This window comes from Anastrepha obliqua, chromosome 2 (genome assembly GCF_027943255.1).
Source record: "Anastrepha obliqua isolate idAnaObli1 chromosome 2, idAnaObli1_1.0, whole genome shotgun sequence".
Taxonomy (NCBI): domain Eukaryota; kingdom Metazoa; phylum Arthropoda; class Insecta; order Diptera; family Tephritidae; genus Anastrepha; species Anastrepha obliqua.
Genome location: NC_072893.1, coordinates 130,309,448 through 130,336,884, shown reverse-complemented (window position 1 = coordinate 130,336,884; position 27,437 = coordinate 130,309,448). Strand labels below are relative to the sequence as shown.

General features: G+C 35.1%; 1 protein-coding gene across 1 annotated transcript in view; it reads left to right on the top strand.

Annotated features, from left to right (window-relative positions):
* Positions 1-22,908, top strand: part of LOC129237843 (relaxin receptor 2) — a 53,772-nt gene extending 30,864 nt beyond the window's left edge. Inside the window, exons 8-17 of the mRNA XM_054872796.1 lie at positions 140-280; positions 1,123-1,194; positions 8,357-8,500; positions 8,755-8,871; positions 13,807-14,042; positions 14,301-14,415; positions 19,629-19,773; positions 21,409-21,563; positions 22,157-22,230; positions 22,364-22,908. Of these exons, the coding sequence (XP_054728771.1) occupies positions 140-280; positions 1,123-1,194; positions 8,357-8,500; positions 8,755-8,871; positions 13,807-14,042; positions 14,301-14,415; positions 19,629-19,773; positions 21,409-21,563; positions 22,157-22,230; positions 22,364-22,683 (1,519 nt within the window). The 3' untranslated portion in view covers positions 22,684-22,908. The remainder of the gene's footprint in view (positions 1-139; positions 281-1,122; positions 1,195-8,356; positions 8,501-8,754; positions 8,872-13,806; positions 14,043-14,300; positions 14,416-19,628; positions 19,774-21,408; positions 21,564-22,156; positions 22,231-22,363) is intronic.
* The last annotated feature ends 4,529 nt before the right edge of the window (positions 22,909-27,437 follow it).

The following is a 27,437-nucleotide window of genomic DNA, read 5'->3' as shown; positions in this document are numbered from 1 at the left end:
TCATCCATAAATTTTTGCAGAAAATCTTACTGTAGCCAAATATTTACCCTACTTTGTGCTTTTCATCAAATAATCTCGCTGTAAATCATGCATTACAATATTTTACTCAACTGGCGTTTGCGTTTTTTTCCTCTTGCAGCTACCTCAACGAGAATCACATTCATCATATACATCCGGGCATGTTTCCGTTACTCACCAAGCTACACACTTTATCACTGGCGCACAATCGTATCGAGAACATCGAACGGAATTCGTTTACATTCCCGCGGTTGTTGCATTTGTAAGTATGAAAAGAAAAAAATTGAATTATTATTAAGTTCTACATATTTGGCAGCATACAGCGTGAGAAAGGTGATAAGTATGAAATAGTGAATTGGAGGGAAATAATTCGGTTCAGCATACAAAGTGCTACATTTCGGTTTTATAGGACACTTTCAGGTGGCAGCGCTTCGAAAACATATGGCGCGCAATTTTGCCCCTCAAATCATTTTGAGTTACTACTTTTAGAGGCGCTTAGAGGCAAGTTAAATATATGCTTGTGCGTATGCGTGTATTTTATCGCCATTCAGCCGTGGGTTCATATATCTATCCGGCAAATGCTATGCAAGCATTCACATTTGCCGGAAGTTTTGTGAAAATATTTGCACAGTGTATGCTCGTATGCGAAGAGGAAAGTGTAGAAACCAACAAATCGTTATGTGTTGTACTTATAAATTTAATAGAGTTGCTGAAATGTGGCATAAATAAACTTAATAAACGAATTGTAAACAAAAGAGGAGTAGATATATTATTAATAGGTGGTATAAAGTAGGATATGCAGTTAGCTGCTTGCTTCCGAGTACTCCGAATTTTTAGTTGTACAAAAATATAAATTACCTGTATTTTTACGTGCAATATCGCTTTAAAAATTTTAAATGTATACCCCTTTAATATTAATTGTTTAAACACATTCCAATAATCTGTTATAAAATAAAACTTTTTCCTGCTGTTTTGTGCTCATCGAAGCTGCTTACCTGTATCTTCATTTGAAAATTCCTTTTTATGTTCTTGGTAAAACATATTTTCTTTTACGCAATTTTTTACTTGAATTGTTTTTCTTTCCTTCCATCTCTGTCTTTGCAGATTCTTAGCCGGTAATCGCCTGTCTGTGTTGCGAGCGCATACATTTTGCCCTCTACGTCTGCTGCAGGGACTGTGAGTATGCAATCGAACACATACGTGCTTCCATACACATACACATATGTACATATCAATATCTACAAGAAATTGAAATTGAGTTAGTGTCTGAATGAAAAAGAATCCATTTCAATTGTATTTTAATACTCGCATAAATTACGATACATGCGCTTACGAAATATTTTTGCTCCAGATGTCGATGCATAGAAATTATTTATGGCAGAAGCTCTTTAATGTCTCTTTTAGAACAATTAGAAGTTATATGAGCTTGAATTCGAACTTTTGAACGCATTTCAAATTCAAAGTGTTGCTGCATCGAAGTTAAGATTGATATGGAGTTCAATGATATGAGTGCAAGTTCGTGGTTAGAGTTGAGGTTAAGAACAAGCATAAATTTAGAATAGATTTGTGTTGAAGGTTAAGATTTAGAGTGCGGTTGATTCTAAGATAAAGGTAAATTGAGGATTAGTGATCAAGCGGAATGGTAATACGAGGTTAAGGCCAAAGCTGAACTTTTAACTAAAATAAGTTGAGGTTAATTTGAAAGTAAGGCTAGTGTAACGTTACGTGAAGGCTAAAGCTGAAATTAGTTGGTGAAGGTAATAAGCAAGGGGAAGACAATTTTAGATTAAGTAGAAGGTAATGATGATAAACTGTTCACTAGACAGGGCTAGTTTACTGGGGCGGCAGCCCTTGGTCGAGTCATTCTGGTAACGCAGAACCGACTGCCATGGGAATGGCAGAATCTTAAGAAAGAAGACTACAATCTTAAAAGTAGGTTAACGGGAAGTGGGGGAAGGTAACAGAAAAGGTGAGCTGACGAAAGTTAAGAGAAGGGTTAGGTTAGGATTATGAACAAGCTAAAGTTGTAGGCTAGGATGGCTTACGGAAAAGTTAAGATTAAGTTGAACGTAACATTAAAGGTAGGTTAACCTAAAGTTAAAGTGGGGTTAGCTTAAGATTATGAACAAGAAGTAACGTTATGTAAAGGTTAGGATGGCTTAACGCAAATTTAGGATTAAGTTAAAAGTAACGTAAAACGTAGGTTAACGGATGGTTAAAGTAGAATTCAGTTAAGATAATGAGCAAAATAACGCTAAAGGCTAATGTTGTAGGTTAGGAGAAAGTTCAGATAAGGTTGAGGTTAAGATTATGAACTATGTCTCGTTATGCAAAGATGAATGCATTTGGCGATGAGTAATTTTTAATTTTCTCAATTATCTTTTTTGCTGCGTTGGAAATAGTTTCCTGTATTTATCAAACCATAGCGCTGCGCAATGTTATTTTGACATTAACAATGGTCCATTAGTGGCGAATGAACTTCTGTCATTAAACAGCTTATCATAAGACTTGTTTGCCATTTGAATGGCTTTGACTGCAACTCAAAATCAGTTGAAAAAGTCGAGAATGCACAAATTGAAAAGGAAGCTCAGCTTAAAAAGTTCAAAATTGTATGGGTTACACTTAGCTGAGCTATTATCATCTATATACCTATGAAACTTGAAGTTTTTCGTCTAAAATAAAAACAATTTGAAAATATAAAATTTCTAATAATTATTAGATGCACGCTTTTCTGAATTATCAGGCTATTCATAGATGCTTTCTCAAAACAATTTTCACCTTTAGAAGCAAAACAAACCTCAAACAACTCTTGTGTTCCATAATTTCATAAGAAACGAGGTGCTGATTTGCATTTGCGCACTCCATTAATGAAACGAAATAGGAATTAGGAGGAATTATTGTCTAGTGAATAGCCCACGTCAGGAGTTGCTAAACAGCCTATAATTTACCTGACATGCCCTCTGTGGTTACTGATGCATTACTACCAATGAAATTTACTTTGTATTGCTTCTTTTGATATTCTGCGTGCTTCAACTTCAGTGTCAACAGTTTATACTTATTGATGACATCTTCAACTGATTTTAGAAGCTCGAGCAATTTTAAGAACTACAAAACAGTCATGTCGCATATTCAAGTTTGAAGTCAATACCTAAAAAGCGAATAGTTCTATTCAAAAATTCATATATTCAAAAAGCTTCTGTGTGTGAATTCCGGTTTCATAGGCATACAACGTCTAAGTGGATTTGTACTTTATAACAAACTTTTGAAGGAAATTTGTAATAAAACTGAGTATGCAGCTCATTTTATGTATAAAATTCTATAACTAAAATGTTCTAACTAAATTTATATTTTGTAATAATAGACCAAAAATACCCAAACAACTTTTTATAAAATATTTAGTTGAAAATTTAATAGTAAATTTATTTAAACTTTAAACACAAATATTGCAGAATTCATTCCCTTACATATTTGTACTTATTTCAAATCACAAAAACACTTTTCCAACACCCTGGGGCGTATACGCAACATGCTAATTGTCTGACAGCCTGAGTAATCAATGTGAATACAAAATCGCCTCTAACTAAAGCATTTTAGTAACAATAAAAATCACTAATCACTGCCATTCCTTTGCAGCAATTTAAAGCATACTTTCGGGAGTCTGCACATCAGTTCAGCAAGTAGACGCCAAAGATGTAATACCTCAAGCACACTAAAGGTTTTTTTATTCATATAGATTTAATTTGCCACCCATTTCACACGCTGACAGCAAGGGAAAATATAAAACAACAAGAATATTACCGAAGTGTAATTGTTAGGCTAAACACGTTACGGCTGTGGCAGCTAACGATGACAGCTATTGAAGTTCACTCAGGTATGCAATACGTTTGGGAAAAGCGGTCGTTTACTAGGTGATGAGCATTTCGTACATCAAGTAATTATGTTCATAAAAAATAACAATTTTTCTTTCGCTTTTAGCCAATAAAGAAGTGGTGGTGTTAAGGGATTGATAAGAAATGAGATAAAGCATTAAAGACTCTAAACATTTCGGATCGAAACATGAACGTCACAGTAGTGTCCTTGAGCTCAATGATTCTCTATTCCTCAGGTGGCTCTTACCAAAGCTCATATTTCATGCCTGCATATATACGTACATGTGTACGTGTGTGCTGTTTGATTTCGTTTGCTGATAAACCATCCGCAGCGGTAATACTTGTTTACTGGCTATCCACTTCCGCACCTTCGACTAAATATTTCGGCAATCAATGCTATAATAGGCAATCAATGGCAAGCCGTATTTGAAAAATTACTTCGATTATGTAGCGGAGAAAAGAGGAAAGAGAAGAAGATAAAAGTGAAGAAAGCAGAAAATCCTCTTACAAATAAAACAAGTTCGAGGGCATAAGAGCTTGAATTTAATGGTTTTGCAATATTTTCTACACCGAATTCGTAGGCTGAGTATCGGTTATTTATTTTAGCAAATAAGGTAATCGTATTTCAGAGTGGAAGAGTCTTGTCGAGGCCCTATGCTCCCGAGAGGAGTGAACAAGGAAAAAAAATATCAGAGCAGCCTTAAATTTGTGAAACCTTTAAGGATTTCTTTTGGTGCATTCAACTTTTATGGGATTTAAGTTACTAATAATTAGGTGCCGTTCAACGTATGCCATCTTCGTCCCTTAGGCTAGAACAGACTAGTTAGCACCCCCGCTTTGCCACTGCCTTCAATGGAGCATTGCGTTTATAAGAGCGACATCTTTTTTAGACGCCTCCTCTGAGCTTGCACTAGTTATCATAGTGCTGCTGAAAACTGTATCAAATTTTATATTGTTTTCTTCATTTTGCAACGCGCTGAAAACACACAACTAGCTTTACCAAACTCAAAACGGTCAACATTTTTTTAGGAGCTTGAGCCAACATTCATTATCATCATTGTTGGCGTGACGGTCCGGGTTGAACAGGTCAATAACTTCATAACTTATAACTTAATAACTTATTGTTCCGTTGCAAACATCCTCCAGTTGTTCATTCTAAAGATCTTGGCGTCATCATTAACTGTATCAATCTATAATAGGTTTTTCTTGCGCGACGCATTTTATAAGGCAATAGCGAAAACCCGCCCGATCCGTTGGTCGTCTTTAAAAAAATCTAGATTAATTAATTAAATTAAGCCGAAAAATACTGTGTGTTTTTTATAAAAATTCTCGCGCATAAATAGTAATGAAAGAAGTTTTGAATAGTAGTAGCAATTAAAAAACGTTTGATGTGATTTATTTTATTACTTTTTTTATTGTAATGCTCTTTGGTATACAATATTCTTCGTTTTTCCATGCGTTATTGAATGAATGAACAATACCGATGGCTTACCAACTCTTGAGCATGAAACATACAGTTGGCCATGAGAAAAACATGGGTATTCTAAATCAATACCACAAATTGATAAAGTTTGGCTTTGTGACTTATTAATAGTAATCGCGAATGCAAGGCGAACAGGAAATTGAAGACGTTTGAATTCAAACGGCATATCCGATGGTATCATTGGTATTTGAGGTATTAAAACGTCTTCACCAGAGTATTTTCCATTCAAAATTGTTGCTTCAATGAGGTTATTCATCAATCTCATAACTGTTAATTGAGTGCCATTACATAGTCGTGGTTGATTTATGTTTCTCAACATAATAATCAGTGCTCCTATTTTCAAGTTTAGCATGTGTGGCGGTAATCCAGGTAAATCAAGGGAATTCAAAAATCCAGTGGGATAATTTACAATATCATCTTGATTTGTAACAGTGTTAACGGATCGATATGTTTGTTCTGGACTTGGTATGTTGGCCAAAATAGCCGCATTCCTTTCATTTACATCTTTATTTTTGCCAGCCATGATGGCTCGTTCACTAAGCCAATCATGATTTTTGTAATTTTGAAGCAAATTTGGGAAAATACTTTGAATTAACTGTTCTTTCGTTTGACTTATTTGACAAAAGTTTGGTTGTACAGTTATTAAGCCAGTTAAATTATCGACAGGAACTTTGCCATTTCCAATATCCAGTAATTGCTTTGAAAATTCAGCAGCTGATGGATCATTTTGCATTAGAACACGTACATTTGTAGTTAGTTTGAGTGTTTGAACATATCTCCACAAATATGATGATTTCAAATATGCAGCCAATTCATCTGCTACAGTTGCTCGAGGAATAACAGGCAGTGTTTGTCTAAAATCACCTACCAGCAGCACTAAGGCACGACCAAACATTTCATTTCTACTATGTAAATCTCGGAATGTCCTATCAAGCGCTTCCAGTGACTTTTTATGTGCCATCATGCACTCATCCCATACAATTATTTTACACTGTTGTAAAACTTTAGCCATGCCAGAGTTTTTCGATATGTTACAGGTGTGTGTTTCTTCTGTATGCATATTCAACGGCAATTTTAAAGCAGAATGCGCCGTTCGACCGCCATTCAACAAAGTGGCAGCAATTCCGGATGAAGCAAGTGCTAAGGCTATTTTATTTTGCGATCTTAAGGTTGCCAAAATTATTGAAAGCAAAAAAGTCTTTCCTGCACCTCCAGGTGCATCTAAAAAGTACTTCCTTTTCCTCTTTCTCTTCCTCTTCCTGTAGCTATTCCTTTTCCTCTTCCATCCCCAGCTCCATCTCCTTTCTTTATCCCGGAAATGGGCAGTAAAAATTACTTCACTTAAAAGCTTTCATCAACAGCTTCTATCTGATACCCATATTGTACAAACACATCCAAGGGTACCTTGGTCCACCTTTTCGGCTATATCTCGAGATCCTGGTTACTCAGAGATCTAAAAAATACTCTGTATTAAAGCACTCATCAGTAGCTTTGATTTGATACCTACAATGTAAAAACACATCCTAGGGTTACCCGGGTGCTCGTTTTGGCCTTCGGCAGCGCCACCTGGTGGCGAGTGGAATCAATAAGCATATTATACTAACCTTCACCGTGGAAAAATATATATATATACCAAATTTCATAATAATCGGCCCAGACACACACTCACTTAACCGACGCACCGCACACACACGCGTTATCGGATTTCAACCAAACTTCACAGAAACCTTTGCCAAAGCAACACCAACACCTTACACGCGTTGCTGAGATTACCCCGGACAAATGCACACTCTCTTTCGGCTTAATTTTTATATATATAGATATGCAGCTTACTATTGTAGATCTTTGTTGCGATTTTGTTGAAAATCTTTCGCTCCTTAGCTCCTTGCTTCTTGGCTCCGTACCGTTCCGGAGCTCTGTTTTTTACTTTCCTTAAAATTACCAAAACTCTTAAATTCCGCAGAAAAAAGCGCACACATTTTTGTTCACATTTATTACTTTATTACAGTCTGACTGTTTTAATGTTTTTGTTTTTTAGTTCTCCAACTCTTTTGTGCTTCTCTCATGCCTTATAACGCTTCAGTTTTCAGACATGTGCTGCTTTTTCGTAGTAGGTACTAATGCTGCTTTCTCGTTTATTCAATTTTATGGATGATTGCAGCTAAAAATCAACCTTTCCCACTTTCGTCACGTATAGGCTATATTTATATAAATTCCAAACGGTCACCCTTGCTTTTTCACATCTCATATAACCCTTCAATCCCTGTTCATGTTGATTATCTGTTTTCGTGAAAAATGTTTCGTTTCAATCATTAAAAAGCATGATATCCACTGCCGATGATCTCTTTTATACAGAGTCAAAGTCAACGTTTTTTGAGACATAAAAATGGAATTAAAAAAATTCATTCAATTTTGAAAGCAATGCAAATACTTTTGAACTATGCAGCTATTGAAATGAAATATTCTTTTATGTACTCAAAATTGGATAGTCAGTCATTGCATCAGCAGCTTTTAGCTGAATAAACTCCAATTCATTTGAATGTTGCGCATACGCCCCATCAGTCATTTTAATACAAGATAACTTATACGCGCATACATATCTACATTGTAAAGGAATTTCAAAAATGTATGCAGTAGAACACTGAGAATATAAAGCGCGGCGTGGCAGCAAGGCAACGAATATACGAGTACCTCTATTTGGGCTTTAAAGTGCTCTTTAGCTTTAAAAGTTTTAAATTTTTTTATGCGAAAACTTGGTGGAGAAAAATTTAAATTCTTCAGTTGTTATTTAAGCGGTGAGGTAAAAGTTTTCGTAACTGTAACTTTTGCCGCCCAACATGTCAGTAGAATGCAATGCTTATAATTTGCATGCCCGTAGCAGCTTATAGCCAACGCTGTTCTAAACATTTTTATTTCACATAAACTTTGTTATTTTCATTTTCCTCCTCTCTTTATCTCTCTCTTTCCCTCTTTGTTACCATTCTAGCCACCTGAACGACAACCACTTGGCGCACTGCGAGTTGCACGCCTTCGATTGCTTGCAGAATCTCACATCGCTACTGCTGACGGGCAATGAATTCAAGACATTGGATCCGCGTGTCTTGCAGAATCTAACAAATTTGAATTATATGTGAGTAGTGAAATGTAATACTTATATATAATATATATATATATATTTAGCCACAGAGGCTGAATGCAGTTTATGGGTGTTGCTGGTGGTGAGTGCAGCGCCTCTCCATACAGAGCTTATCTGCGGAGCAGACGTTGTGCGCACATGCCGCGCTACAGTGCAAATGTTGAGATATTACACTGTTTCATTCTTCATTTTCTGGAAATTCTAACAATTTTTAAATTTTCTTTCCACTGCTCACTTGTTTTTTGCAGCTATTTCTCGTGGTTTCACTTGTGTCGTGCCGCTCTGCATGTGCGTGTCTGTGAACCTCATGGCGACGGCATTAGTAGCACTTATCATTTGTTGGATAATCAAATATTGCGGGCAAGGTAAGTGAAGGGGTAGGATAGATACAAAAACAAATTCTCGTATATGAAAGACATTTTGAGAAAATAGTAAGAAATTGAAAATGCTTCTATGCAAATTCAGTGGCAAATTTTTAGTCGATTTCCCCGGAGGAGGTTAACAGCGCCATAAAATATTTTAAAGTATTTGGTTTTAGATAAATAAATGCATGGAAAATTGGGTAGAATAGCATGAACGAGAACTCCAACCTATAATGACGTATACGAGTATTCCTGCTACAGATCCCTAACTCTGCTTGCACCAGAGAAATGAAGGACCGCTTTTTTGTTTCTTACGGAGTATGAAAACTGCTTGATAAACGAACTTTTGACGCTTGCGGATTCTACCATATGCGCTTCAAAGTATTGCAATCTGTGTCTACTCAAAGCCGGTTACAAAATACACTCGGTTGTTCCATCATTCGCAAAGTGACCGGACGTATTACTTGGCTTAGTTTTGACTTGGTGGTAGGCCAAAAAGTTCAGAAGTTTATTAAGCGTCGAGATCTAAAGCTGCTTAGTTAAAGAAATAATCCATCAGCAGAATAAAAAGTTATAGGTGTAGCATCGGCAACCATTTGGCGCGTACACTTCTGTCAGGTTTTTGATGGAGCTCCTTCTCCTATTTGAGCTGTACGTCTTGATATTCATCCACAACTGGAGGGACCTACAATTTTATGCCGAGGAGCTTTTTCATACTTTTAAAAATATGCTCGGAGGTTTGTCATTGCCTGCCCAGGGACGACCGCTGTTAGAAAAACTTTTTCATTCTGCTTTTTCATGCGCGGAGATACGAGCCTATGCACTCACTAACCCATTCCGCTACGGCGGTCGCCTTAACACTTGTCACTCAATTATACTTAACCATCCCATATTTATACCAGGATACTACTAATATATCTATTTTATTACTTAACCGACCCATATTTCACCTTATGCAGAATTTTGCGTATAAGCAGTTTAATGCAAATAGATATACAATAGATTCTGTTTTTATGCGGTATATACGTTCCGCAAGAAACTGCATAAAAAAAACAGCATAAATAAAATATAGCTTAAAAAAACTAAAAACCACGCTTTTATTGCTAATCGAACTAAAAAGTAGAAAATAAAGAATAATTAAGATACAAGTAGAATAATTGAAATTAGAGTTAAAAGCGTGGGATGCTTGATATAGTAAATATTACAATCATTCTATTGGCAACTACCTATGTACAGAGGGTTATGAAAGTGAAGCAAAATGCATCCCACGCTTTTAACTCTAATTTGAATTACTCTATTTGTATCTTAATTTTTGTTATAATTCTGTTCTGAGGTAGTTGACTATGACTGATCGTTCGATTTGCTATTACTTCATTATAGGTCCCTTTGTCATTAAAATTTATTTTCTACTTTTTAGTTCGATTAGCAAAAAAAGCGTAGTTTTTAGTTTTTTTAAGCTATATTTTATTTTCTACTTTTTAGTTCGATTAGCAATAAAAGCGTGTTTTTTAGTTTTTTTTTAACTATTTTTTATTTTTAGTATATGTAGGTGTTTACGAGTAATGTATACTATTACACAACCGCACACTAAATACTAACCTCAATGGTGGTGTGGAAACCAAAAATTCCCAATTTTTGTTTAAAAAAATACCGAATTCATGTTTCTACCGGTATGGCAATATTGGCAAATGTTATAAAAAATGCACATTTTTCAGCGCTCTCACGAGAAAAAGAGTTTCCCATCTAGTCATCTATGTTGTGTGTTCCGAGTCGATCAGATTTTTAGAAGCCAGTGAAAATTAAGCTCAAAGATTCCGTTACAGTCATTCATACATACAACCCGAGCTAATAAAAGTGTGTTAAAAAAATAAAATATTAATCCTGGCCATCCTAATAAGGATAATGGAAGATTTATCTCACATGTCTCACACTGCACTCGTTCTTCGTGACTATTTCGCCAAAAAATCCACGCATATCGTTCCGCAACCACCGTATTCGCCTGATTTGGCTCCGTGTGACTTCTGGCTATTCCCAAAACTCAAGAGACCACTACCGGAAATGGACTATTTGGCATGTTTCGGGGATTGGAAAACTCGTTGGCATAAGTGTATTTCATCGAGAGGGCATTATTTTGAAGGGGATGAAATTGATTTACAAGAATAAATGACGATTTTTCATTTTACAACCAAATTCACCTTACTTTTTGCCCACAGGTAAAAAAAGAAAATATTAATCCTGGCAATCCCAATAAGGATAATGGAAAATTTTTATCAAATTATTGCATTGTCATCGGTCCTTGATAGGTGTGCAAAATTTCAAGTCGACCAGATGTTTAGAAGCCAGTGAAAATTAAGCTCAAAGATTCCGTTACATACATACAACCCGTCCTAATAAAAGTGTGTTACAAAAAGCTACCAGTTCTATAGTAAAAGTATAGATACATTTCAAAAGTGCTAAGAACCGCATAAATCTGAAATAATGTAATAAAGTCGCATAAAAAAGGGTACTAGTCCCATATTATAACTATAGATAAGTTCCACAGACCGCATGAATCTGAAATAATTAAATAAAATCGCATAAACAAAAAATTTTATTTTTGAAAATTATATCTTTATTTAAGAAACGTTAGAATCGAAAAATAAATTTACATCGTCAGAAATAGAATCAGACAATACCCGCATGTTGCGCATTCGTTTAGGATTTGGCGTAAAATCACTTCCGTCACTTGAGGAAATGTACACGTCTGATCTGGCTGGTGATGCAGGCGGTTCCATACTTGTAGGGTTAGCAATTTTGATATAATATGTGATGAGTTTCCGCTGGTTTAGAATCTTGTTTATATGTACAATTCCCGATAGGTCGACATGCATTTTTTATTAAAAAAAAAAAAAAACAGAATAGGCTTTCAAGTTGATTGCATATCTTGAATCATTATTGATATTGATTACCTATTCTAGTGACAAATATTCCTTTCAAACATTAAAGAGCATGACATGATATCCACCGCCGATGATCTCTTTTATACAAAGTCAAAGTCAACGTTTTTTGCGCCACACAAATGGAATTAAAAAGTGCATTAACATTTGAAAGCAAGATAAATACTTTTAAGCTATGCAGCTGTTAAAAATAAGGTCCCTTTGTGCACTTAAAATTGTATAGTCAGTCATTGCATCAGCAGCTTTTAGTTGAATAAAATCCAATTCATATGAATGTTGGTCATACGCCCCAGCAGCCAATTTAATATGATAAACATATTTACACACACATATGCACATATATGTTAAAGAAATTTGAAAAATACATCCAGCAGAGCACTGAAAATATAGAACGCGGCCTGGCAATAAAACTACGAATATACGAGTACCCTTATTTTTCCTTTGAATTTTGTGATTTTAAATTTTTCGACTTGAAAATTGACTAAAGAAAAATTCAAATTCTCCATTCAAGCGTTGAAGAAAAATAAAAGCACACCAGCAACATAGGCATTTTGAAAAAAGCACTCTCGTACAAAGCAGAGAAAATAATGACAAAATAGAATTCTGTGTTTCAAGCGGAAATAGTACAATAACAAAACCAACAACGACACCAAGAAAGGCGACACCACTTTAACCAACAGTTGTACTTGCTAAGTTTGTCTGCTCACCAGCTGGTAACTTTGGTCGCAAGCCAAATAAACGTAAAGCCAAACAAGAAAAAAATCTGTTTGGAAACTAAAAGTTTTTCTGGCGTGTAGTAAATTTTCAGCAAACTATTTTTTTGTGTTTGAAAACTGAAATATTTATTTAATTTTTCACGATGTGTTTGCATTTTAGTGAGAGTGAAAACTTTTTACTACACACAACTGACGCTGTGCACAGGAAATTATGCGATTTAAATGCTTAGCGCGAAATTAAATTATATATTGCGTGGACGCCCTGGTGATTGGATTACGCTGAAAGTTTTTGAATAAAGTGAATATTTGAAAGATGCGCTATTTAAACGTCACACATTGAGGGTGTGTGACGGTGGGAGTAGTAGAGCGTTTAGCGCTGAAGATCGCATAAGTAGCTTACGTAATATGTAAAAATGTAAATACTTTAAGTGTTTGTAGGCATTAACTTCGTTGCTCACTGTGTATGCCAAGTAATTGTGGGTCGAATGCGGCAGAAAACTGTAAAATCTTCCATTTGAAGGATGGTGGCAGACGAGAAATCTCGACCAAACACCAAATAAAGCATTTAAGCTCCAGTTATATACCTATAATACTGAAGCACAACATAATTTTTGTAGAACAGAGTCAAGCGCAGGAAGTCTCAATTTCTTTATTAGTGTCCAAATTTTGCCCATAGAACTCTTTATATTAAGTGTAAAAAGTATTGTAAGGCGTTTTCTGTTAGAAATTTTCTTGTCAATGCTTTAAGTAAAACTTTACGAGGATTGTTTCTGTGGAACATTTTAACCCCTTAACTGTACTTTTCATGGATCAATTTGATGACTTTGACCCAAAAAGTGCGTTTAAGTGGGACATTTTAGGAATAAGGTGATCTACAAAAATATGTCCCAGCAAATTTCAGAAAGAATTACTAAAAATAGAAACACTGCGTAAATGACAGATATCGGCCATCACTACATCACTCCCACACCAGACTGCTTTTTAGACATCAGTTTAATTCGACCAGTGCGCTGCGCACCAAGCTAAGCATAAGCTGTGTAAACTGTTGTTGTTTTCCATTTAAGTTCAAACAACTGGCATCATGTGGGACTATTAAGCCTCCTGTTTGTTTGTATGTTTTTGATTTTGTTTTGTGAATTCCACTAAGTCTCATTTTTTTTATTATAGAATGTTCAACACTCCATTAAAGCATTTAATTTTAATATGTTTTTTATTCTTCTACAAGTATATACAAAATTCCATTAACTTCTTACTTTTTACATCTAACTTTTCACTTGTCTCAACAGTGTTTGGGTAATGGCCTTTGTCGCCACCGTTGGCAATCTGCTCGTGCTGCTAGGCCGCTATTTCTACAAATCCCGCAGCAATGTCGAACATTCGTTGTATCTACGGCACTTGGCCGCCAGTGACTTCCTTATGGGCGTCTACTTAACAGTAATTGCTTGTGCAGATATCAAGTTTCGTGGCAAATACATAATCTACGATGAGTTATGGCGACAGAGCTTGTGGTGTGATTTCTCGGGTGCGTATTGATAAAGTATACAGTTATAAATGACAAAGGCGAAGCGAAAACAAATAAGATAAAAAGAGAAAAAGAGAACGAAGTAAAAAAATACATATTTTAAAATGCAAGAAATTTCTTAAATTGGCTCAAATGGCTCTTGCAAATTGATATGGCAGCAAACCTATTAAAAATTCAATAAAAATAGATCGCCATGCTGTTAGTTGCAAACTTTAGTAACATATTTAATTTTTATTTTACATGGTACAATTTTTTAAGGCTTTCTGAGCACATTCAGCTGTCAATCATCGACTTTGCTGCTGACGCTAGTCACTTGGGATCGCCTGATGTCGGTGACGCGTCCACTAAAGCCCCGCGACAGCGGCAAAACGCGGTAAGTGAAAATAATACATTTACATATTTAGTGGTAGATAGTAGTGGAGGGGTGGCAGAAGTGAGTAGCGTGTTCAAAAGTTATGCTTTTGCTTTTAGAGCAAAAAGTTGAGCAAGTCAAGAGGCAAAGTGCTGCAATCTGTAATGTCTACATACCAAAAATGGTCTCATGGAAATTATTATTAGCCGAATTACATTTTTTTTCTACAGATTAACACCAAAAAACAATTAGAGCTTCATTGCTGGCACTCACTCATCATTCACCCCTCAGTTCCCAGTACCGCCTATAAGTGCTAGTGTTAACAAATAATAATTTTTGATTCAAAATTATTCTAGAGGAACAAAGAAGTGGCTAAGTCTTCTATATCTTTCTTTGCCTAACACCTATTTCTTAAGGGGTTACGCCACTCTAGCTACTGTAAAAAAGCAGTTTTTTAAGGATTTTTTTTTACATTGAAAGAAAGGTGCTAGGAAAAAACTTTTTAAGTATATTATTAAGCATGTATTTAAGTGTAATTACAAATATTTTTATTGAAAAATATTACAAAATGGCGCCTTTGGAGTGAATCTCTGAACGCGCCCTGCGAAAAAGGCACTTCACGGCACGCAGTACAACTGACGTAAATGTCAACCTAAACCAAATTAAAAAAATTCTTCTAAATCGACGTGAGTATAGCTGTAGAAATACGTACGGGATTTTAGAAATATTGAAATTTGTGTATTTTGCAGATGTTTGAAGTCAAAAGTAGAATTTTTCGTCTAAAATGGAACCGTTAATTGTTTATAAAAATTTTTCTAATTAATTAATAAAAAAATCCGTACGTATTTCAGTGCGGAATAATGTTCTAAAGATCCTTGTACAATTACAAGTGAAAATATTAAAAATTGTTTGAGTTATGCTGCTTGCCGTTTTGAAAAATCACGTTTTGAGATAAACACGGTTTAAATTTGAATAGTCGGTTCAGAGACGTCAGAGGCGCTCGCGCAAAAGTGCGAAATATTAGAGATAAACATTTTTTTCACGCATAGGACTTTTTGTTTTATATTCTAAAGAGTTTAAAGCATCTTTTAAGCAAAAAAAAAAAATTTCGATATTTTGAAAATCCTAGAGTGGCCTAACCCCTTAATAGAAAAAAGCCAATAGCCCTGGCAGCTAGTGCTTTCATTAATTATAATTTGTAAATTGTATTTAATTATAATAAATAAATAAAAAATAAAATAATAGAAAAATATTCATTAATTTCGCCAAGTAAATCAATCAAAAAAAGTGGTGCCGAAATAGCATTTCTAATGAAATCCCTAGTAACTCTTAGTAACTTTTTACGTTTATAGTTTCTCTGAAAAATTTTAACCCTCCAACTGCCATTTTGAATTAACTTTCATGTAAATGCGTGATCTTGGCGTACCAACTATGACTGAAGTAACGAAGCAATTTGCCATAGCTCACAAACTGACTAAAGTGACTAAAAAGTAATGTCAGCGATGCAGCATCCCCCTTACATCGGCTGAATTCTTCTCGAAGGCGATTGAAACGCGCAACGGGAACAGACCTTATGGAGAACGAAGAGCGCTTACATTGTAAAATGTTTCTTACTTTATATATTTAGTTACTAGGAGCAAGTGTAAAACGCTTCTAAAAAATGAATAAGAATCGTTAAAAAAAATAATTCTTTAACGAGCCACTCACTAAGACTTAGTGGGTTAAAATGCTGTGCCAAAAGTATGCTAGCAAAATTTTATTATAGGTCTCGGAAGCTGTTGACACCCTTTGAGCTCAATTTTCAGGTCATATTTTAGGTCAGAGAAAGCCGTTCTTAACTAAATAAATTTAAACTGTAACTCATTGTAAAAAAATTGTGATAAGGTGTAAGCCTAAGTTCTCTTTGCGTTGACTACAATGCGTGAATATTAAGATTTGCAATTGGTTTGGCTGCGGTTTAAAAATAACCCTTATATACAGTGTGATAGAATAAAAAGCATCTTAGATTTATGCGTTAAATGCAAGTGCTCTGTTTTTGATGAGCCAAAAATATGAACCAGTGATTCCAAAAACCTATAAACCGTACGTCTCAGAATGGCCAAAAAGGTATTTGCACATCTGGGTAAACTGTGGATACCAAACTCATTTGTCTTGCCCACAAAAATCCAGTTTTTTTATGCTTGCGTTAAATCGATTTTGTTGCACGGATGCGAGACCTGGTCAACCACAAAGACAAACGTCACGAAACTATACACTTTTGTTAATAGATGCCTCAGGCTTTCTACGGATACGGTGGCCCACGAAGATCTCGCACTCAGGAAATGCCGGTGGAGACAGAAATCAAAAAGGGAAAGTATGGGTGGCTGGGTCATACATTAAGAAAGAGCACGGATGTGGGATCGATCGGAGAAAAATATGGTGTGCATTTGTGCATTTAGTAGAATTTTACGAGGAAGAATTTGGTCGAACGTCTTACCCCATTAGATCTCTCATGAAAGGGTCGTTTGGGCCCATTTTTGGCATTTTGAAGGTCGCTTGAGAAAATTATTTGCCATAAAATCATCAGACAAAATCTTTGTAGAAATTATCCAAACCCTTCTGAAGTTTTACTTTAGGGGCCTCGGTCCTTCATTCAAAGTTAGAATCATTTCGGCCGCATAAAAAGACCCAGATTTTTGCATAGCGTAATTGGAGCAAACAAAGCTACTTCCAAAAAAAAATTTTAAATAAAATTAAATTAAAATTCGTTAAGCGCTTTGTTTTTTTAATGGAAAATCAATGATCTGTGGGTTTAATTTTCCTAAAAAGCTTTGAAATGAATTTGGTGCCTCAATTGGGTTTTTTGGTTCTTGAAGTTGTCAAATGCAGTGAAAGCAAAAAATTTTAATGAAAGCAAATAAAACAAATTTGTTTTACCAAAGCCGCAAATATACCAGTAAGCAGCTGTCATTTATAGTTGCTTTCAAATTCAAGTTATTTCGCTTCAAAACTCAATCATCTTAAATTTAATACCCCTGGCTTCATAGCCATAACTTTTCAGTTACCCTTCGCCTTCATTGCAGCGTCCACACAAATGCTCTGCAGCTCCTTCAACACCTTGAAATTATTTCTACCAGCTTATGCGTATCCATCATATTTATTTGTTTTCATTTATTTTTGCTTCAAAGCCACAACCTTAACCCAACCAATGTCAACACATCCCCACTTATCCTAGCCTTTGCTTATTTTGCGTAATTGAAACGTGACTTATGATGGAAATATGGTGTGGTTGCGTCCGGGTCCTCCCGCCTGCATTTGGTACAACGGCCACTAAGTGTTGAGCGAGACTGCCTTAGGGTGGTGTGGCTGGTTGTCTAGCTGCCTGCTAAGGTGCTCGCTTGGCTGCTTGGGCCTCTCACTATCAGGTTGACCAGCAAGTGCTGGGCACCTACTTTTTAAGCTACTATTTTATGACATGCACGCTTCGCTTGTGGCTGGTGGTTGGTTCGTTCCTTGTTATTTATTTGCGTTCAACGCAGTATTTTTGTGCTATTTTGGCTCCTTTTCACCCCTTTACGGTCTTTGTGCGCTCTATGAACTCCTCTGCTTGCCCGCTTTCGCTCTTTCTCACTTGCGCTGGAATGCATTTGCAATTATTTCTTTATTTCTTTAACAAATATTTTTTATATTGGCTAGACGAGACGCATCTTAATACCTCAATACGGTCGATTTTGTTAATTGTTATGATAAACAGTTAAGGCAGAATGAGTTCGGGAGCACGTTTACGCAGTTTTATTCTGACGCATTTGTGTGCCATTTGGTGTTGAAAAATTGGTGCCCAAAGTAAAGAATGTTTTTGGGTTTATTTGGGTGGAAAAAACAATATCTGTACTTGATATAAAATCTTAATGTATATAGAATAGTCGAAAGCATCAAAGCAAAGACAAACTGAGAACCTTGCGGGCATTCTCAGTGGCCACTGCAGATTGCGAAGCTCGGCTCGGGATATCTTCCAATAACTGCAGTCGATGCTGCGACTTATCTCTAAAATTATTACCTCCTTTGCTTCTCGAATGCGATGCCATAGCGAGAAAAAGAAGTAAACATCTTGGCCTGACCCAGTATGGGACTGGAGCTTCAAGAGGAAATCGGGTCTGGATGAGATATTGTGAAGAGTAGAGGGCACAACAAGGGTTATAATCGCTGAAATAATAACACATGCTCGGCTGAAGTTATAGTTATTTATCTGGCTGCGTCTTTAAAAACCGGAGATTTGTCATTTCCTGTCTATGGAGGAGAGACTATTTTCTATTATTATTATTATTTGCTAGAGCATCGGCCAGAGATGGGTTTTTGTGAAACAGAGAGTATTCGCTTGATCGTGCGAAAGATTTTTGAACCTTTACGGTTGGTGATAGCGAATATCGCAAACAATAAAACATTGAGCTATATTAGCTTTACGGCGGCATAAATGAAGCTCGAGAGACTCCATTGGCTAGGTTATGTTCTCCGAAGGGATATAAATACTCTGAAAGTATTCGGTGTGGTGCTTGCTGGGGGCAGCAAAGGAAGCGTGAAAAAGATCGGCTGCAGAGGGACTTGACTTCACTTGGTGTTCCCAAACGACGACGCTTAGCATGAGAAGAAAATTACAGGCGCTTTTTCTTAAATTCGGTCTAAATCACTTAAGCAGAGATTGCGTTAGTCAAGAAGAAAAATGTCTCTATTTACTATAAATGCAAGCAAGAGCCTTACTCTTTGGTAGGTTTAAAGAAGTTGCTTACCTATTTAGGCCACCACTAGAGCTGGCTTTTATGCCTTCTAACCACATTAATGTCCTCTAGGCTGAAATTTTCGTCATTGCAATTGAGAATAATAAGTTAGAAGTTATACTTTTAGCAGGAAATACTTTCATAAAGCATCGCCGATGAATAAACCGAGACAATCAAAAGCTTGAGGCACAAACCCAAATACAAACGATTTATAGCATTTAATTTATTACCGCCTTTTCTTTCTCTACAAATGAAATTCAAGCTTCATTCTTTCTTTTATCGATCATATTTATTTACATTACATTTCATGTTTCATGCCACAATTCCACACACAATTCCACTTTTATGCCACGCACAACTTCATTGACTCGCCTTCGGATATTTTCTTTACCCTGATTTATTTACTATTTTTCCTTTTATTTTTCTTCACACCCACAACTCTTGTTTAGTTCTTCTCCTCTCTAACTCTCTTTTTATTTGCAGAATTGTTTTTCGTCTCGTTCTTCTTTGGGGCATGTCCTTTGTGCTGGCCGCCTTACCATTTCTACCCATTCAATATTTCGGTGGACACTTCTATGGCACTAACGGTGTTTGCCTTTCGCTGCATATACACGATCCCTTTACCAAGGTGAGTGGGGTAAAAAAATATTATTTTGTATCATAAATATAAAATGTATATGTACAGTTGCATATTAAAAGAAATTCCATACATACATACAAGCACTCGTGAGAAACACCCATAGAGCGAAAACCTTCGAAGTCGACAGGATTTCGAAGTTTACTAGAATTCTCAGAAACTTAGCGCCTTATGCTAAGATTGTGAAATTAATTTTCTTAAAGGATGAAATTCCTTTTTCTTAGACTCTTCAGATTTTAATTTTGTAAAGATTTCATTATCCTCCATTTCTATTTTCGTTGTCCTCCTTCCAATAAGCAGGCCGAGAAGCGGGTAGACCACTACTACCTGAAGCCGTTCAACAGAAATTGAAATGAACTCTCTTGGTCTTACGTAAAACGAACTGGCATACATAGCTCAAAACGTGCCTGTGGGCGAGAGGCGTAGTTGACGCCCTCTGCTCCAATAGGAGTTAAAGCAAAAATATAAAATATAAAAATAATATTAATTATCAAGGTGTCGTTACTAGTTGGACTATCTTTGGAGAGTGGTAACGAGATTTTGGTAGACTTTCTTTGATTTAGAGGATTTTCTTAATAACTCTTCGCATCAGTCAAGAGTGCAATTGTAGGACAGAGGAACAGCTGTTGAGTATTGGTTCACCTGCTGTGCTGTCTGTAAATGTCCTTAAATTGTTCTTATTTGGTCTCAGTTTGTTCTAAATTATTTGAAAAAACTCGTGTAAAATTAAATATACCACTGTCATTGTCTTTAAGACTACCGATGGCTCATATTTTGTGGAAGATTTTAACCCGATATCCACATTAGTAGTACAATTTTGACCTCACTTTTCAAATCTAAAAAATATTAAGTTTGTAGTGTTACTGGTGTCTTATATTCGGTTCCATTTTTTAGCACAGTGTAATTCTGTTTAGCACTTACAGCCTTTTTGGGTGTTTGGCTCAGTTTCTCATCCTATTTATGGCATGCGTCTGGATGTTGTTCCACGAATTGAGAGACTTACAGTTTTAAGCCGACTCCGAACGGCTGGTTTTCTGTGAGGAACTTTTTCATGGCAGAAATACATTCGGAAGTTTGCCATTGCCTGCCGAAGGGCGACCGCTTTTAGAAAAAACGTTTTCTATTATTTGATGCTTCATACTGCGACATACTCGTACTTTTTTCGTTCGTCTTCAATTCTCAACATGCTTATAAAATATTTATTATAAATCTTGTATGGCGACAAACTCTCTACAAGGATTGTCTAAACGAATTTCAACCAAGTCGCAATCTTTTGTTAGTTGGGTAAATATTTATGCATGTCTGTATGTTGTGTATGTATGTATGTGTGGAGTAAGTACATCAACTATAATTGTAATGTAAATAAAGCTGAGTACGTATATGAAAAATTTCACTTCGTAAGCAGCCACAAAGTAAATTGTTTACACAATTCGGTTTCTTATCGTTCTCTACAAATTGCATTCTCCCTTTTTTATATTTTTGCTATTAACCTTTGATTTTCCCAGAAATCTTGTTGTTATGCGGCACAATTTATTTACGTATTGTATTTTGCATACTCTTTTCCACTGACTTCCAATTTTTCTATTTACTTTTCTGCTTCTCTTGCTTTTCTCACTCCACTTGCAGGGCTGGGAGTATTCAGCGCTACTTTTCATACTCATCAACACAATTTCATTGATTTTCATATCGAATTCTTATATTCGCATGCTGCAGGCGATACGCGACTCAGGTGGCGGTATGCGGAGCACGCTGAGTGGACGCGAGAATGTTGTCGCGACGCGGTAAGTGAACTTTGTACGTGGGTTTGTCCTGTATGGAAAATAAGGGCCAATGAGGAAGTGGGAAGGCTGGGAAAATGAAAGGAGGAAAAGAAGCTTTTGTATAGCTATGAAACGATGATGACGCAATATAACTTTTTTGTTTTTATTTGTATTTTTTCCATTGCTATAACGTTTTGCAAATTATGATTAATATTTGTAAAAAAAAAGTATTAGTACTGGCGCATCAGCGTATAGCGTGCGGTACACATCAGCGATTTTAAGCGACAATTATAAATTTATCAATCCCTATTCGTATTTGAGCTCGAACTCTCATTCAAGCGTGAAATTTGATCAATGAACATGGAAAATACGAAAATTTAAATACAGACTTTAAATGTAGACTTCTGGCACCTCAAATTTTTTTGACTCTGACTGTTCTTTGCTTTGAGATCAATAAATACTGATTTATATGTTTAATTGGCGCTTACACACCAAGAAGCAGCCGTTTTGCCATTTGCCATTTTATCTCAGAACCGTCTACAATTAACTGTAAATTTTTCCAAATTAAAAGCCATATTTTTTCTAATATTTTACATATTTAACTTCTTTTATAGTTTCGCCATTATTGTAACGACAGACTGCGCCTGTTGGCTACCTATAATTATCGTCAAAGTGGCAGCGCTTTCAGGTATGTCAGACTTGAAAGTTTTACTTTAATTAATGCAGATTTTCAACTGTCAACCAAATGAATGATGGACTCTGCTCAAAACAACAAACAAAAAATAATAATTTGATTAATTCTCTTTATTTCTATCTCCCAGGTTGTGCAATTTCTCCCTCTCTCTACGCTTGGCTGGCTGTGCTCGTGCTGCCTGTGAATTCCGCCTTGAATCCGGTGCTGTACACACTCACCACAGCCGCCTTCAAGCAACAGCTGCTGCGCTATTGCCAAGCAGTGCCCACCACCTGCTCGCTAATGACCGATCCGCGCTCGCAGACGCAAACTGCATTCGATTCGAATCTGAGCATGAGCTTGGGCCACTTCGGCAGCATACGCACCCAAAGCCATAATCACAGTCACAATTCTAATCGCTCGTCCGGCAGGAAGCGGTCGCAGAATAGACGCTTGAGTTATGTTTGATGCGTGCGCGGCAGAGGGGGTGAGGGGGGAGTGGTTGGAGTCAAGGAAAGCGGCTGTTCGTCCACCGAGCAAACGGTGTGGAGTGGCAAAGAAACAGTAATGTGAAGGAAGTGTATGCCTATGTATGCGTGTATGTATGTGCGCTAGAGGAGTTGGAGGCTGACACTTTTTTTATTTTTTTTTATGTAGTTTTAGTAGAAAAATTTTAAAAAGTAAGTGCGAAATGTATTTTGTAGTGGAATGAAGATATTAAAAAAAAATTAGTCTTATGTATAGTATTTAGGAAATATTAGCTACAAATTTTGTTGAAAGTTCCTAAATTTTTATAGAAATATATTGAAAAAATTTTGCTTGCAAAAAAATAAAAATAAAAATTTAATTTCCAGGACTTTACGAATAAAAGTTATTTTAGAAAATTGTTTAAAAATAATTGCATTGCCTTTTTTCAGTAATATGTAGCATAAAAAATATTATATGTTGTTAGAAGTGGCGCAAAATTAATCACCCTTTGGGAAAATTTATTAGTTTCGCTATTGACATCATACGGCAATCATATTTGGCACTTGTGAACTAAACAGCTGCAGTATACAAACAAACAAACAACCAAAATAGGAGGACTAATTTTGCGCCATCTTTTATGTATGCATAAGAATTTTATTAAGTAGAAACTGAGCTCAAATAAGCTGTAAAAATAATTTAAGGGTGTTCGAAATCGCTGGAAATTTGTTGCCATTATAGAAATATCAACCAACTGTGTGCATATATTTATATATTGAATTGATCTGTTAAATATGACGAGTCCTAATCTTCAAAATGGCGTAACAGACAAAAAGTAACATTTTCAGTAGATTCGTTTCTTTTATTAAAATTAGGTAGGTAGGTAGGTCAGATGGCAAGAGTACCCCAGGTACACTACAAGTAGCCTCTACGTGCCATTTTGATACCATAATGTGGACCACTACTTGCGAAAAAATTAAAAATTAAAAAAATTAAATTAAAATTGAGAGCTTACGCCAAAATTTGCGTATGTCCCAGTTTTTTAGGGTTCTCTATGGAGCTTTGAAATTTGGACAGCTCGTGCCTATGCGGTGGCAAGTTATCGATTTCTCCCTAAAATAGAAAATCGAACATTTTTTCGCTTACGCGTTTTCAGCACTCAAGGCATGGTTTGGTATGGTTTTACATTTTTAATATTTTTTTAACTGGTTTTTATAGCTTTTGGAAACGAGTTCTTGGGGGTTTTCATACTTTTCTATTAGACATATACATACATATGTTTATGCATTTTTATATTTATTTAAATAATTTTTTTTTTCATTAGTTTTATAAATTTTGTATTTATTTTTCATTCAACGCAATGACTTAAATCATTTGTATTTTTATTGAAATTTTAATGTTTTATAAATGTTTGTATTTACATATATATTTACTTATATATTTTTTACTATTTTCTGCTTCACTGTATTTGTCGTAAGTTCTTAAATCTGTTTTTAGTATTTTTGTTTATTTTATTATATATTTTTATTTCATTATTTATATATATTTTATTACATTTTCAATTATTGCATTTGCTTTAAAACAAAAAAATTCATCATTTTCGCATGTTTGTATTATTTTTGTTGGTATTTTTCTTATACCTTTTTTATTTTATTACATATTTTCATTATTTATATATATAAATTTTATTATTTTTTCGTTTTCCATTCATGCTTTAATTAAAAAAAAATTTCATGACTATTTTTTTTTTAATTTTTATGATTATTTGTTTTTAGTTTGGCATATTTTTCTTAGTCTTTTGAGGTAATTTTTTTACTATTTTTTTATTTAATTACTTATTTTTATTTCTCTATTTATGTATGCATATTATTTTTCCTTGTTCACTGCTCTCTGGAATAGGTCCTCCACAAGAGTTGTCTTGCGTTAGTTTCGTTAATCTATTTGATTTCTGACAGGGTAGGTGATTAGCCGGCCGCTATATGCTAGATGTATGATATATAGAATTTTACTATTTTCTCATTCAGTTTTGCATATTTTTCTTATATTTTGAGCAATTTTTTTATATTTTTTTACTTAGGTATATATTTTTATTTCAATGCTTAATATATTTGTTTATTTAGTATTTTTTCATTCATTGCATTTGCTTTAACGAAAAATCATGATACTTTTCTTAAGTTTGTTTTTAATTAAAAATTTTTATTTTTATTTTTTGCTTCATTATTTATATTTCTGTTAATATTTTTTATTTGTTTTAATAAAAAATAAATTATTATTATATTTTTTTTAATTTTCGCAAATTTTTTATTATTTTGTTTTAGGTAATTAATTTTATGAGTATTTTTTTCGCATATTTTTTCGCACATTTTTCCTAATTTCTTAGAAAATGTTTAAGGAATATTTTTTCAGATAGTTTAATTTTGATTTAATGTTTTTCTTTACTCTATGCCTTCATTTGTTTCGGGCTTAAATGGTATTAGCACTTGAAAAAACACTCAACAATTTAAAGAATCTTATAAACCTTTAAAAAATTTGATAGCGGCTAAACAACAGACTTTCCCAAAGGTTTTGCTTAGTTTGCTTTACTTAAATTTTTTTGATACAAAAAAGACTAGAAGGTTGACGTGTTGACATTAGAGAACCTTTAGAGTTTATTTCATAAACTAGAAAAAAAAGATTTTTAAGTTTTCAAAATTTTTTCGCTACCAAGAAATTAGTCATTTAAGACAAACACTATTTTTTTTTTTAAATAAATAAAGTAAGAAGGTTAATTTTTCATTAAGAATGAAGAAAATCAAAAAACTCACTCAAATTAAGTAAAAGAGGCTGCTCATTATAAAAAAAATACTTTTTCTTAATTTTTAATTTCTTAAATTTTTTTTCCAATTATTTTAAGTATTCACATTCTTATATTTTACTTATAACATTTGTTTTTTACCTTATAAAGGGAATGAGGAAAAATAAAAATTGCTTTAAATGGAGTAAAAAAACGCTATTCGTTAAAGAAACATTTTTTGTTTTAAGTTTTATCTTAAATTAACCATTTTATGTTACCGAAAAATGTAAAAAATTCTACAATTTAATTATTCATATATTAAATTGGCGCTTATATCTTGTTTAGGTGTTTGGCCGAGCTCCTCCTGCTATTTGAGGTGTGCGTCTTGTTGTAGTTCCACAAATGGAGGAACTTACAGTTTCAAGCCGCCTCTGAACGGCAGATATTTTTATGAGGAGCTTTTTCATGGCAGAAATACACACACTGGCTACGGCGGGCTATTACTAAATTTTTAAAGAGGTTACATACATCCAGAATTTTCAAATAATCGATTTTTTTTACAGATTATTATTCTTTATAGTTTTAGGCATATGTCTTAGGAAGTCGATTGTAAAAATTGCCCATAGCTACAAAGCTGTGGTAGAAAATGTAACTGCCCGACGAGAGTTTGATGCGCACAGGTAGCTGTAGCGAAGTGCACTTGAAAGTTTAAATTCGTTTTTCTCGAAACGACTTTTTCCGGCGTGTTTATCTGTATGCGTTAGTTTTTTAAATATTCGAAAGTGTTTTCTATATAGCCTGCCGAGACGGATTTTTGATATTTTAATTAAAAAATTTTATAAACATAAATAAAGTGTGACATTTATGACGTTAAAAAAAAGATGTTTAAAATATTTATTAATCAATAATATATTTTCCTTCATTATTTACAATGCCTTCCCAACGTTTAGGCAAATTTTGAATTCCCTGCTCAAAAAATTGTTTGTCCTTCTTTTGAGGAGTAATTCTTGTTACTCATATGGGATTGAAGTCCACGGAAAAGGTGATAATCACAAGGTGCAATATACGGAGAGTATGGTGGATGCGTCTATTCACTAAGGGCGGTCGATTTTTGTTAAGTGCCTCAATCAGGTTTGATAGATGATGGGAATAATAATCAGCAGTTATCGTCTGGTTTGGTTCCGGAAGTTCATAATAAACAATACCGGTCATATCCCACCAAATAGACAGGAGAATCTTCTTGGGGTGAACGCCATCTATAGGGATCGGTTCTGGTGTTTCATCTTTATCTAACCATTGAATCGAACAGGATTATTGTAAAGAAGCCATTTTTCATCACCAGTAACGATACGGTTCAAAAAACTTTCATTTTCAAGCCGTTGCAGCAGCTGAGAACACACATTCACTCTCTGCTGAAGGTTGGCGACGAAAAGTCTATGCGGAACCCATTTTCCCAGCTTTGAAACCTTTCCCAACTGAACCAGGTGCCTGTGAACTGTTCTATGCGATGAATTTAACCTCTGAGCTATCATATCGACTGTCAAATTTGGCTAAGCTTCCACGAGTTCGAGCAAGGCGTCGGAGTTAAAGACTTCAGGACGACCAGCGCGTGGGGCGTCCTCCACGTCGCAGTTACCATTTTGGAATTTTGAAAACCACTTCTGCGCAGTCCTTACGCTCACGGTATCCTCTCCGTGAACAGTGTTTATTTCTGCATCAGCAGTTGTTGCACTTTTACCACTTTTATAAAAAAAAATTCAAAATATGCATCTTATACGCGTTCGAAGGTTCCATTTTATTTTTTAACAACACGTACTTCTATCCGCGATTAAAATCACTATGTCTATGTCGTCGTAAAGCTCATACAGCTCATCATTCCATCGTCTACGATATTCGCCGTTGCCAACGTGCAAAGGTCCAAAAATCTTACGCAGAATCTTTCTCTCGAACACTCCAAGCGTCGCTTCATCGGATGTCGTCATCG